Source organism: Nyctibius grandis, chromosome 17 (genome assembly GCF_013368605.1).
Source record: "Nyctibius grandis isolate bNycGra1 chromosome 17, bNycGra1.pri, whole genome shotgun sequence".
Classification (NCBI taxonomy): domain Eukaryota; kingdom Metazoa; phylum Chordata; class Aves; order Nyctibiiformes; family Nyctibiidae; genus Nyctibius; species Nyctibius grandis.
In genome coordinates, this window is record NC_090674.1 from 6,231,785 (window position 1) to 6,246,125 (window position 14,341).

The following is a 14,341-nucleotide window of genomic DNA, read 5'->3' on the forward strand; positions in this document are numbered from 1 at the left end:
AGTGTTCAGAGAATGCTGTCACTGCAGCCAGGAAAGCGAAGAACATTAGTTTTGATTTATTTTACTTCTTTAAAAACAAGTATTTTGAATCCAAGAAATGTACTGGCTTACAAACCTTTTACAAAACAACAGAAATATCTTTAGAGATTAACAAGGATGTCTTGAAATTTAGAGCTTTTTTTACAAAAAGCAAGTAATAATTCACATTCTACCTGCCTGCACAAAAAGAAAAAAATAATTAAGAAGTCATAAATATATGGCATCACAGCCTGCCCTTGCAATAGCATTAACTTTGATGAATTCCTGTACTGCTTATAGGTCTCAGACTATGCAATTACATGGGAATTCCTTTAAAATTCGGCTTTAGTGAAGTGCATACTTATTAGGAATCTGTGCTGAAGGTATTTTGTTACATATTCACACCATTTATAAATAGGTAGACAGTTGCACATTACTTTAATCTTAAAATGTGATCATTCTTGCTATTAAAAGGAAAGAACAGGAACAGAATTTTCCTCTTAATTGGAACAGTGGCTGTAGAAAGCTTGGGTAGCGACCCCAATAACTTAGCATCTTTCTCTGAGCAGTGATTATATACAACTCGATGTTACTGATGAATTATCAGGGCTCAAATCATATGTAGCAGGAAAAAAAAAGAAAAAGAAAGGAAAGTTTTTTTAAAAAAAAAAGGTGGGGCGGGGGGAGAAGAGAAGATATAAATCTTCCCATCTCGCCAGTCAGCGTGTTTCAGGAAAGCCCAGAAATCCAGTCAAGTGGCTGGGAAACGGATGCAAACAGTATTCAACAGCTTAATCACTCTGCCAGTGCCCCACCTGCTTGTGTTGTCATCGTCATCAGAGTCGATGAAACTGCTGGATTCCAGCTCACTGCTCATCATGGTAGAAGAGCTGTCATAACCAGGAGGGTGCTCACGGTGTCTGTCCAGTTTTGGGTGACCATTGATCCGAGGGACTGTAAAAACAAAATAAATGGAGTTATTACTAGACAAAGAGGAAGAGCAAGGAAGAAGTGGCACGTGAGTAGCCCGACGTTCACACTGACAGCTGCAGACAGCTCTGCAGGAGGATTCTTATGGCGAAACCAAGCTCTCTGCAGAACCTGATTTCATTCAACAGCTGGAAAGCCTACTGCCCTGCCTGGCCCGCCTGCCTACCTACCATTTTCCTAACTTCTTCATTTGTCTACGGCTCAGTCCATGGGCAAGCCATAAACAGTTTCTTACTAATCCCTGGCTGTGTGAATGTTGTCAGAAGCACAACCATTCCTGTAGATAATCCCCTCAGTAAGAATGCCATTTACTTGAAGGCAGCAGTGATTTATCTTTTTCTAGAGATATTTTATGGATCTTTCTCTGCAAAGCAAATTCTTCCGCCTGCTTCCTTTCAGAGACCTCTCATTAGAAGACCCATAATCTGTAAGTGCTCTGTTCTGCCAAGAACATTCCTTTCCCTGAAACAAGCCTGATAAGGCACCTGGTCAAGAAATAAACATAACAGGGCTCAAAGACAGACTGATGTTTTAAAACACACTCTCCAAACTCACAACTTCCTCCCAGGTCCAAGGGATCTGCTCTTCAATTACAGCATAGAAAACCTTCAGAAAGGAGGAATGTCTGCAGTAGGAATTATACATGACGCTGTGTAACTGTACACATTGAGAGTTAATGACAGTTCTTGCTAACTATTACAGTAACATGGTTTGAATAAGAGCAGTACCCAGGGTCATCCTTGTTGTCAGGGTGGGTAATTCTTTATCATTCACTTTACACCAACGAGCTCAAACAGTTACAAACACTATGCGGTGCTTGTTATTGTACAGCTTGGTGAGCTGGCAGTACTGTACATATGTCTTGGCTACTCTGCATACTACTACCTGTGGAACAAACTCGTGAGTAATGCAGTGCTCCAGTGAAGATCCCTCATCCTGCCTCTCTGTGAACTACTAGAGCTGTAATTTTGGTATTATTTAAACAAGTCTCTACAGGACAAGATCAAACACTAATTGCACTTCCTTCTTTCTGCAGGGAAAAGAGGATTTACCACTACTTCATAATGACAAGTGAGCACACAGCTTCTGCCCCTGAAACAGATGTGAACCAGGTGTCACAACCTTGCTGCCCTTCCTCCACCCTTGTCCCCCCTTTCCTATGACTGTTCCCCCATTTTACATCCAACTGTGCTCCACACAAAGAACACATGAAGACTCAAGAAAAGAATGACTCTGCTAATGTATGCCTGTTGTTATGAAGAGACCTTAAAATCCTTCTCCAGGATAACGAGATCTTTTTCAGTGGCAGTTCAGGATATTGTGCTGAACTGTGCATTTTGGAGACATGCTTTCAACTGAAAATAACACACTGCTGGTTTTGTTTTTTTAAATAAAATATCATTATGACCACAGAAACACTACAGACATTAAATAACATATTTCATGAGACCAAAATGATACAGCAGTTGTCCTTGCTTTATGCACATCAACAAAACTCACCTCTTGCTCATATGTACAGCCTGCTTCAGGTAGGAGGCCTAACTTGTTTTGAGGACAGTTAATGTTTGCATTACCGAGTGACATGTTCTTGCCTGAGCTCATATTAGCCTGACAATGGAAGGAGAAAATTTTATCCCATTTCTATGTGAAGGGAAAAGTATGAACTAGTTTCAGATCACTAGGAGGCACAAACTCCTGTGCTCGAACAATACCAGATGAGCAATCTAGACCGTGGTCCTAGACCAGCCATTCAACAACCAGCTCTTTTGCCATGTCCATGGCAAACCATGCACTGGCATTAGTTTAATGTTAAAAACAAATCACCTTTTAACATTCTTCCTGTAACAAGTTTTTAATACTACACTATGAGAAGATTCTGCCTCTTTCTGTGATGTCCCAAAGGAATCTGCAGTCGGGATTAGGCAAAGACAGCTCTCTGCCCCACCTACTGAGCAATTTTCATTCACTCTGAGTCAGTTACAAGTTGGAAGGGTTAAATGAACAGAAAGGCACCTGCTTCTAACCCACAGTATATGTATGACTTCTGGTTTTCTAACTGGAGGCAAATACTTTAGTGGGTGGAGCTGTGAATAAAGCCTGCAATGGCATCTCTTGGGCCCAAGTACTGCATACTCTGGACCATTTTAAACTCAATGGGTGGCTCCTATTAATTCTTAATTAAGCCTGGAAATTCTTGTCTGGCAACAAATGAAAAAACAAGCTTACTTCGATGTACAGACTAGAGGCAAGAGGTGAAGTTCTGTAGTTTATATGTGTACTTTGGGCGTACTTATATATACAAAAAAGATCTTCAGAGCCAATGATTGCCATAGTTAAATGAGCAAACTTGAATAATGGAGGCAGCCTAGCCATGACAGTATGGACATCAGCATTGGGTGTCGTTAGTCCTCTCCAAACTAATCATCTTCTAATACTACAGAAAGTTCTGTATGTTGTCAAAAAGAATCTCCCTGCCATTTTACTGTAGGTTGGCCAGATCTCTCAGAAAACATTGAGCTTCAAAAAGTTTCAAAGCAATCATCAAATTATTCCATTAAAATAATAATAGTCCCTGAAAGCACGTAGGAATGCAGGCACACTTCTGCAGTATTCATGCAAAAGCAGTTGTTGCTCTCAAAGATTATCAGAAAAATTGTTCTTCCTAAATGAAAAAGAGGAAGAATGAAACAGGACTCACCATCCTCATGCCCTTCTCTATTTCTCCGTCGATGTCTGTCTCGCCGGTGGCTAATAACTGACTCTGTTCCTGTTTCATTGTCCAGGCCATCCCGGCTGCTGGCAGCATTTGGGCTGTTAGAGAACAAACAGGAAGAAACAGTGGAGTCATCTCTTTTTTTCTTTTTGATAAAAGCAATTGCAGTCATGAGCATGTTGGTTTAGAAGCCAGAAAACTATTACATGGATTAGCTGCATCGTGCTGCAGCGCTGCAAGCTCCCCCGGACTGCTCTGCTCACCCCAAAACTACCTGGAGGGTGAAAAGACAGTCCAAAAGCTACCAAAATGCAAGCAGGTATGTAAGTGTCGTCACAAGTGTGTTTGCATTTCTTGTTTCAGTCCAGCTCAACTGCAAAGGGAAAGAGGGTGACAGTTTCCTAAGGTCACCCTGCGAGGCTCTCAGCCGTGGCAGCAGCACCATCTCCTGACTACTGCTGATACTTTCCACTACTACAGCCCTTCCCAGGCTAAACCCGCCTACAAACGGCAGTTTACACCCTAACAAAGGGTGCAGAAGGAACCTCACAGCTGGCTCGTTTCCCCTCTCATCGCTAAGCCAATTCAGTTCAATTTTCAGTGCACATACTTGGAGAAGTTTTCGTCCAGAAGACCTCCCCACAAGCCAGATTCTCTACTGCAGTTTAAAACAAGAAAGAAAAAAGGGCTGGGGGAGAGAGAAAGAAGGACGGTGGTTTATCTAGGAATGAGAACACAAGCCAGAAAGCACGAGCTCCCGTGTTGCTACTCCTGACTCAGCATGACCTGCCTAAGTGACCTCACCCCTTTGAGGATTCCCACATTTGCTTCGTAATGTGAAGATACCATCGCTTGCAGCACTGTGCTGACCGATGGCAAGAAGGCACGGACAAGGCTTGTAGAACACCGTGGAAGACAGCAGGTGCCTCAGCAGAGCAGAGCTTAAATTTCATCAGTCTGAGTACACACAGTCATCAGCAGTGAGTGGTTCCACAAACACCGACTTGAGCCTAACTTACACTGTAATTATTTTTTTAAATAAAGTTTGATCTTGCAGCAATTGCATGTAGGTATAGGTCAGGAAGACAAAGAACTAGTGATACTTGCAGGCCACGTGACCTCACTCATACAGGCCTCTCCCTGTCAAATAAAGGAATTCATGAACGCAGGAGGGCAGTAAAGCACTTGCAAGACACACACGCTGTCAGGCAGGGTTAGTATTAGTAATAGATGGTTGTCAGCCATACACTACGAAAAGCATTTTGGGCTCCCTCCCTACTTAACTCTTCCACAGTGGGTTTCAAAATGAGATATATAGGACATATATTTCATTCTAACAATGACAGGTTTTTTTTCTTCCCATCCCCCTTTTAATTCCTCAGTTCTAATAAGTATATTATTTTTTCTAGCAATAAAGAGGTGGTTTGCAGCAGCAGGGAGAAACGTGGGAAAGAAACAGACAGGAATTGCATTTTTTGGTTTGAAATTAAGAAAAAAAAAGACAACTGGCTCTTACTGGAATGATGGAGGCCGGGAGTCTCCGATGCCGCCTGTTCTCTCAATGGGTGGCGGAAGGTCCGTGTGGCTCTCGGTGCACTGGGAGCCTGTGTCAGAGTGGGAGCTTTCAGCCAGGACCAGCTGTCAACAGAAAGAAGAGAATTATATACATTTGTACAGGTTTCTCCACTCTGACATAAGGTGTTCAGCCACTGCTTTGCTAAATGTTCTGTGAGATCTGAGGGAAACTAGAGGAAAGGAAGTGCTCAGTGTCTAGTTGCACGGATTCCTGCCAAAATTTCATAAAATCAGGTTACATTCAATCTGAACATGGAAACATCATCAGCTAGGATATGCACAAAGTTCCTGTGAGCACCACAAAATTTTTCTCATCCTGGAACAAACAAGCACACCAGGCAGGGAGTGCACCTTCTCTTGTGACTCGTCATTAGAGCATTCTCTGAGTTTCCTAAGTGGGCAAGTTGTCAGCTTTCCTTGCAAAATGTAAGGCTGCACACTCAGTCTTGGTTTGCCATGACAAAAACAAAAGGCAAAAGCTGAAACTTGACAGTATGACACCCCAAACATGGTATAACTTCTTATACAAAGACCCTCGAAACCCCCAAAAATTCACAATCTGGTCTGGACCAATCACCAAATCTCAGAGCTGCCACCATCTCTGTTAAGAGTCTGAATTAAAACCAAAATCCACCGAATCTCAACAGCCATAAACAGGAGGAGAATCAGATTCCTGAAGTTCATCATACTTGTGTCTCTTGTGCCCATTTTCTTTCTTCATGTTCCCTCAAGGCAGAGCTCCTGATGGGAAAGGTCATTTTCCAATCATGCCATGAAAACCAGGATACGCAGTGTGAACTCCTCTTAATGACCTGAAAACTTTGATAAAACTACACTGCTGTAACTATCACCTTCAACACTCCTCCGACACTGACATTTACATTCACGGAAGCTGAAGGTGCCTGGCAGCCAGGGTAGAAGGAAAGGCTGCAGAGCACCCAACCACAGCACTCACGTGGAAATAGGTAATTGAAGATATGCTGCAACAATCAATCTTCTCATTACAAACACCCAGCATCTATATACAGCCTGGTGCATTTGGGAATTATTATATTTATTATATATTCCAGTCCCGTTCCAAGGCAGGGTCTAATTTCTTCATATAACAATTAATGCCAGAGCGTATTATTTCTATTTCCTATCAACATCCTCAATCATTAATAGGGATGCTCCTGGATAACGGATCACAGGGATGGTCATGGCACACAAGAGGCTTACTATACTCCATCTCACTTCCAATAAATCCAGGACAGAAAGACCATCTCCATTCAGTAGTGTGACATCTTTAATCAGCAGATAAACAGACAAGAGAAAGAAGAATGAGTCTCTCTTCCTATCCCCTGTTAAAGGGCATGGAGAAGGAGAGGGAACAGGCTAGGAGGGGACTGGTGTTCAGGAGGCAGTATATTACTCCTAAGAGCATATGCCATAAATATGAGAAGGCAAACACACACAGACTGTCAAAAAGGAACTGCCTGAAGACAAAACAGTTCTCCAGCACCACATGGAGTCAGCTGCATTATTCAAACTCTCTTATCACCAAAGCAAGAGCAGCAGAGGAAACACCGAAGGAAAAAATAACATGAGCTTTCCTAATAACTTGATAATTAAGGGTTCTTTCTTTGAGGTGAGGAAGTTAATGGGTGATGTTTAGAAAACATGCTGGCACTATGGAGATGCAAGAATGTCTCTGAGCCTGGCTCATCCCCTGAGGAATCTCTGTGCAAGTGCTTTCACTAACAAAATCAAACCAAGGGATAAAACGAAGAAAAAAGAAAAGGAAAGAATCTGGGTGTAGGCAAGATCTATACATCCCCTCACCCTCCACATTCTAAAGTGTATCAAGCTATGCAAACAAGCACCTGGCCCGAGTTACTTGAAAGCAGGAAAACATGTTCCTTCTTCAAGCCTTTCTGCTGATGGCAACGCCTGTCTCAAAGATGCGCTTGATGTGAAAAGAGAGATGAGCCAACAAGCCAAATCCTTTCCATATTTCAGGATATTTGTTCTTTAGTATTTCCCTGCTCCCGGAGGAGGAACTCTTGGCAACGCAGAGCCCATTATGAAGGCAAGCCCACCGTACCGATCGAGGCTGCAGATCATCTTGGGAGTGCTGCTGAGCAGAAGCAAAATCCACTGCAGCAAAGAAACTCCTTTGTGAGTATTGTCCTTGGGCTGTGATTTCCTGAAGGATAAAGCACTGGGTACCCGCTTGGTATTGACCTGCAGTGGGATGAGAGCCACAAACAGCCTCAGACTATGCCACTACCATTATAAAGGGAAGAGGGCTGACATTAGCCATACTAATCTTTCAGCTGCATTCAAGAAATACACCACTTTAAACTTGCATCAGTTCACTACCAGATATAGTGAACTCGAGATATATTTGAACTCAAGAAAAGATATTAGCAATATCTCCTGTTTCCAAGTAGCTTGTTAATCCTAGATAAAGGTCTTTCAGGTTTCAAGTAGTAAATCATAAGCACAACAGCCATGATAACACAGTGGCCAGTGCAGAACTTGTGTTTACCTTGCCACGGTAAGATCCACGCTGTACTGCTAGCTGCAGCCTGGCTCAGGCATTTCCACACCAAGTACACTTACTGTAATTTAGATACATCCTTTGGGGTGAAATTTTGCCCCTGAGCAATAATAAATAAATAAATACACTCAAGAGTGTAACAGTTAAATCGGTAGCCTAACACGATCTTACCCTTAGAATAACCAGGACCTAGGAGTTCCTGCAAGAGGACCTGACTTCAGAGATTTAAGCAAGAGAGCCTGAAGCAATTACGTTCTTAAAACAAGACACAGACTGTCCAGATCTATGTCTGGTTACAGGTGAAGCACTCACCCTTCATCAAAGCTTTCATTCTTGACTTACAGATCTCTGTGTTCAAGAGCACTAGGATATAAATGGATGGCTGCAGACTGAATTAACAAGAACACCAGAAAAGAGCATTAGAAAAACATTTGTTGTGCTAGAAAAGAATATCCGCAGTAGAAGATGGCACACGCAGCAGGATTATTAAGACTGCACCGTCCAGCTGGTTTTTCCCAATGTCAAAAGGATCAGGAAGGCAGTACAACACCTAACACAGTGGAATACCGGACTCCTGGAGCTTCGTAGTGAGTTAGCAGCCCTGCCTCTTTCCAGGCACCTTGCAAAATGCCTTCGATTTGCTGAGAGTTTGACGGTGACTGCAGAAAAGGAAGGATTCTGTGGGGGTGTGCACTCTGCTCTCATATGCTCACCTGGCTAAATATTTATTAGTCTACCAGCACGAAAACTACAATATTTAAATTCTCACTGTTACTGAGAGCAGCAGCAGCTCTTGGTATCTCTCTCAGCTCAGGGAGAGATGAGAGGACTGATAACAGCAACTAAAGAAATACCCCAAAAGGGCCATTTGTAATTTTGACAGCAACTTCAGAACAGCCACATTCATCTACAAGTTGAAAGTAATTATTTCCTATAAAGTCACAGACATCTCAAATCCCAAGTCAAAGCTTCAGAGACATGGCCCATTATCCACGCAAAGGCTGCTCCCGAAGGACCAATTGCACAAAAGGACTTACTGATGAGGCCCTTTATTCCACCAGGAATTCTGTCAAAGGCAGCAGGACTCCACATTGCTAGAAGGCCTGCAAAAGCCTATCAGGAATTGATGTTTATTTTAGTAACGAGAAATTGGCTTCCCCCATTCTTCCTGCTGAAAAACTACAGTACATTTGTTTGGGGTTTGCTGCAATCATGGACCATAGATACTCAGAGAATACAGGATCTAGCTTATATAGCCTGGAAATCAGAAGCTGTAACAGGCTAAAAGGAACAACTTTAAGAAAACTGTGGCTGCCAGGTAAAGGGTGACCTGAGTCAGTGTTCAGAGACAGACAGATGCAGACTGGGTTGCAAAATAAAATTGTCAATTCTATCTGAGGTTTTATCATCTGCCACCTTCTATCATTTTAGAGAAGATATTGTGTCTTCATGAAATATAATATCTCAGATGACTCCCAGATTCTGTTAAGCATCTCAGGTGTTTGTTTACGGCACGGTATAGCAGGCTAGCTGTGAAACAAATTCAGTTTCACTGACTGACCCTTTGCAGCAAGTTCTCTTTAAACACAGTATTACCTGTCTCTTGGAGAACACGTGGAGTAAGAACGGGAGGGGAAAAAAAAAAAAAGATCTCCTATCCATATCTCACCCTTCCAGATTTTTTTCAGCAGGTTGGTGACTCTTTTTCTGAGAGCTTACACATTCCTCACCCCATATCAGACCAAAATCAGTGATCCTGCCTCCCTTCTTTATAAGCTCTAAACATTATGGAAGAAGATACAATATTGTGTTAATATCCTTTCACTTTGGGTCAGATTTCATGCACAGCTCTGTATTTTCTCCTGTGTGATAGTTCAGTCTACCAGCAGACGAATGAAGGTGTATATAATCTGTGAAAAGAAGTAACAGCTCTTGAAATCAGTTCATTTTACACATAAGAAATCAACAAGAATCCGTGTCCGTGGATTTTCATTCAGTGCCTCAGTTCTGTGCCGAAAAGCAACAATGCACTTTGCTGAAGATGATTTAACAATCCTGAAGCTCCTGTGTTGCCTTGTGTGACAGAAGACTAAATGGTTCTACCCAATAATTTTAATTGCGATTGCAAATACAGTGTCTAAAAAGCTAACGTACAAACAGGACAAGTGTTATCTGTTGGCACCCAGATAATAGAGAAGGAAAAAAAAAAAGAGAGAGAAAGACTCACGCAAGGCTCTGACATCACTGCCAGCCAATAGGACGTGGGGCATATTCCCAGCAGCCAGTCAGGGAATTGTTCCCAGATGGTGCAAAGCCTTCCTAAAAAACACAGATAACAGCCAGCCGACTCTGTGCAAGCTGCTGGCACCGGCCACTCGGCTGGCAGCAGCCACGAGCCAATTCTTTCCACATTCCCAGCTTCCACTGGGAGGCTGTCCCTGGGCTGGGCAAAGAGAATAGAAAAACATTTTAAGCTTTTGCAAAAAGCCTGAAGGTAATGTATTCTCCTTCATACCAGCTATTTTTCCAAATTGCCCAGTAAGGACCTGAACCTGAAGAAAACAAAAATGCATGAATAATGTCATTCAGGTAAGCAGTCCCAAAGAGCTCCAAATAACTTGTCCCCTGAGAAAAATTGTATCCTCTGCTTTATGCGTGTGTGTGTTAGCAGAACAGGTACGTATCTGCTATTTTTTTGTGTAACTTCATTTACAGTAATAACTACTAGATGAAAACTCTGCTATACAATTAATGCTAGTCTCTATATTATTGAAAACCTAAAGGTCAACCACTGAAAAGGAATCTAGTACGCAGTAGCCCTCTGTCCCAAAGTATTTAGTCCTTTAAAAAAAAAAACAAACCAAAACAAATCAAAATAACCGACCCCGAAATCAAAAGAACAAGATCTAAGATGCAGAGGAAAAAAAAAACAGGATACAGGAGGGATGGGGAGGAGGTTTAAATAGTTAATTAGGAGCAGTGATTCTAATTCAATACTAATCTAGTTGTACATTGAGCTCCCAGGGCAGCAAAAGTAAGCAACGACTAACGACTTGCAGATCCTCCCTTGAACGTTTTCCCCTATGGAAATCAGTCCTGCATATGACACCGAGATCAAAGTTCCTACCTATGACAAATAGAAGGATTCAAATGTTATTAAAAAAGATGAAAATCTCAAATTTCTAAATGTCAGGCATCTTGTAAACTTCAAAGTCGCCACTGCATCAGTCGAGAGAGGAGGTGCGGGGGAAAGAGACAGCCACGCTGGATCGTGGGCACTTCATGTTCCAATTTTAACTGTGTCATCCCGACGTGAAATGCACACACACACACTGCAGTAATTCACAGTGAGGAGGACAATTATCACAGATGGTTTTGGGAAGGAATCCTAAGCTGTCTGCTACCAGCTGATGCACATTTTATAACGCAGGAGACAAAGAAAGCTCAGGCCCATCGTGTTAAAATCCAGAAAAGGGAAGAGCCCTGCCCAAAACAGAGTTCGTCCAAAAGGTACAGACCAACTTTGCCAGCCTTGAAATATGTGTATGCAATTATCTGTTAAGTTCCAGTGAACAGGATATTAAAGGGTTCAAAACTGTGAACAATTAACTTACAGTAAGATTTACATAAAACTCCTCCAATAATTAGCAGCAAATAGTGGCAGATAAGCACCGCAGTTTTACGGGTGTTAGTGTGGAAAAAAGTCATTTGCAATTCATCATGCAGGTCAGACACAGATGTTTCAGCGGATTGTTCAGCAGAATGAACAGCCCTTGTTAACATCATCTGCAAAAGATGCTCTACATGATCTCTGAGAGCTACAAACTGAATCCAAACTAGGGGGATATGCATATAAATTTGGAAACAAGCTGACGAGTGGGAAGGAGGAAAGAGTCTAAGTGTTTTGAAGCAATATCAAAATATCCCTACTACCTGCAACAATCTATACTGTCTCTGCCTCAGCTGAAGTAGATGGGTTTATAATGCTTTTGTCATTTGCTGCTGAGCAGCAGAGCCTTTGAAGAGCCCGTGCTGGTACAGCACTCACAAACTACAGTACTAATTCTCTGAAACAATTAATTACAGCCACACATCTAAGTTTTGCCTTCAGATCTTTGCAATAGCACCGTTCTCATTATTAGAGACTTGGCTACTGACTCAGCCTGAACTGATCCTGGTGTGTTAAGTTCCTGGGTTGGCATTGAGAAGAAAAACTATTTCACTATTTATCATTGAACTGATGTTATTTCACCTAAGGAAGAAAGGCAAATTGAACTCATTCTTCTCCTGAAGAAAAGAGATAAGAAATGAAGGGGGGATTGCATTCTGGCTTGGGAAAACCAAATTTGTCTTTATATGGTCTATTAAAGGCAGATGAGAAACTGCCTTAGTCTTATCATGAAAGAGGATGATGCAGGTATCAGAAAAACAACAGAAAAAGCAGTGAATCCATGCACAGACGAGCTGACATTGCAATGGACCTCTGGAGATTGTCTAGGCCAACCGCCCCGCTCCAAGCAGGGTCAGCTAGAGCAGGCTGCTGAGGACCTCGTTCAGTCGGGTTTTAGATATCTCCAAGCATGAAGACTGCACATCTCTGGGCAAGCTCTGGTCTACCACCTTCGGAGTAAAAAAGGGTTTTTTATGTTTGAACAGAATTTCCTTTATTTCAGTTTGTGCCTTCGCTGCTGCAAAGGCCCGTTGCTGGTTCACAGCCAACTTGCTGTCCACCAGGACCACCAGTAAAGAGCCAAGAAAATAAAACGTTACATCTTTTAAAAAGCTACCTTCAACTTAAACTTGCCTGTACACTCATTTTAAAAACTGCCAAGAAGGAAAAATTTAAGATTAAGTAATCAAACGATGAGATATCTGCTGCCAGTTGCGGAAGACTTTCTACATGACCTTGAAAGGAAAGAAAAAACGCACATAAAAAACTTCTGTCTCTCAGTTCCCACCCATGATGTGGAAAAAGCAAATAGTTGTGACATACAAAGAAAATACAAGATTGAGGTCTCTGGATCAGCAACCGTGTCTCTCACCATGCACATGTGCAGTGCACAGCACACGTAGGAAGAAAGGAGCGGCGACATTGATCTTGGTTGCAGCCTCCAAGCAAAACTGTAATGTAAAAAAATAGGAATTGGTAGGAAGATCTGAAACAAGGTACAAATCCTTGGAGCAAGGATTCTGCATTCTTCTACCTTTGGAGAGCAGCCAGCAACTTATACTGGAACAAGAATCACAATAAATTGAATTCATTCTTAAAATGGGTTTCAGAAATTGTAACATTTCTCTGAAATTAAAATAGTAACAGTCACAGAACTAAAACGTAACATTTAACTCCAGTGTGTGTGTGTGTACATATATATATTCGTGTTCTGATCTTACTGTTCTTTATGTTATCTTTATATTTCCAGCCAAAAAGCTGGAAAACAGAAAAGGCAAATATTTTCATATTTCATATCATTTAAGAAGCTGGGGAAAGAATTCAGCTCTCAACTCGAGATCAAATGCCCTCGGGTTTTTGGTAAGGAGGAAGAGGTTAAAGAATTGGGATATAAAGGGGAATGAAATAATCCCCATCCTTATTCATGTGGAATAGTTTGGGGTTGGGGGTTTGTTTTTGCTTAAACTCCAGGAACGCTGGCCCCTGTTGGAACAACCTGAGTCATATTTTGCTGCACAGAAGAGCCTGGAGAGTGTATCCAAGCTCAGAATGAATCATCAGTGTGTTGAATCATCAGTGCAGAAGATACGTTCTTTAACTAGACTGCATAGATAAAAACAAACATACCACGCTCCTGAATTCATTGGGAAGAAGAGACCCAGTTCAGGGATGCAGAAGGCAATCTGAATATCAGGCTGTTGTTTGAATTAATATTTATCAGTTCAGCAGCATGGGCGAAAGGGGAAGAAACAGGGAGGGAGTGACACTGAGGAGCAAATACAGCGCAAGTGTTACACCCTGAGAAGAAGGAAAGGGGTTCTCAGGATTAATTTTCTCTCCTGATAAGAGCTGCTATTCATTTCTACCCCTTTGCTTTTAAAACGGATGCTGCTCTCACACTATGGCAACATAAATGACATCTTCATAGCCTTTTTATTAATGACATCTTCATAGCCTTTTTTTATCTGAAGCTTTCAGGATGCTCTCTTCAGCTTGTTAATTACACATGAAACCCCTGTTTGTACAATCTGCTCCCATACTGTCAGAACACCATGCTATAGCCCACAGCAATCCTTGGATGGAAGACAAAAACAGCACCCCCAACATTCATAGCTCAAGCGTGTCCTGAAAGGAGCATATTCAGCAGCACTGAGCCCTTCAGCCATCTCCAGCCCCTCAAAGAAAAAGGGACCTCGTACCACACCAGTGGCCATTGGCACATATGTTCAGCCATGACCTGGAGAAGTTAACACCATCATATGTTCAATTCCCACACAAGAATGGACATAAGCCAACAACCTCATTAAGAAGGAACCTTGCGCTCCCACAGCAC

The 14,341-nt window shown here is 42.1% G+C and overlaps 1 protein-coding gene across 3 annotated transcripts in view; it reads right to left on the bottom strand.

Moving 5' to 3' along the window:
• Positions 1–14,341, bottom strand: part of DVL1 (dishevelled segment polarity protein 1) — a 61,652-nt gene that overhangs the window by 18,492 nt on the left and 28,819 nt on the right. For 2 of the 3 annotated variants that reach the window (XM_068414349.1, XM_068414348.1), the window contains exons 3-5: positions 5,238–5,359; positions 3,707–3,819; positions 834–972 (exon numbers count right to left, since the gene is read on the bottom strand). In XM_068414349.1, the coding sequence (XP_068270450.1) occupies positions 834–972; positions 3,707–3,819; positions 5,238–5,359 (374 nt within the window). Of the gene's footprint in view, positions 1–833; positions 973–3,706; positions 3,820–5,237; positions 5,360–10,065; positions 10,141–14,341 lie in introns of those variants that run through there. The other variant, XM_068414350.1, reaches the window with a different exon arrangement.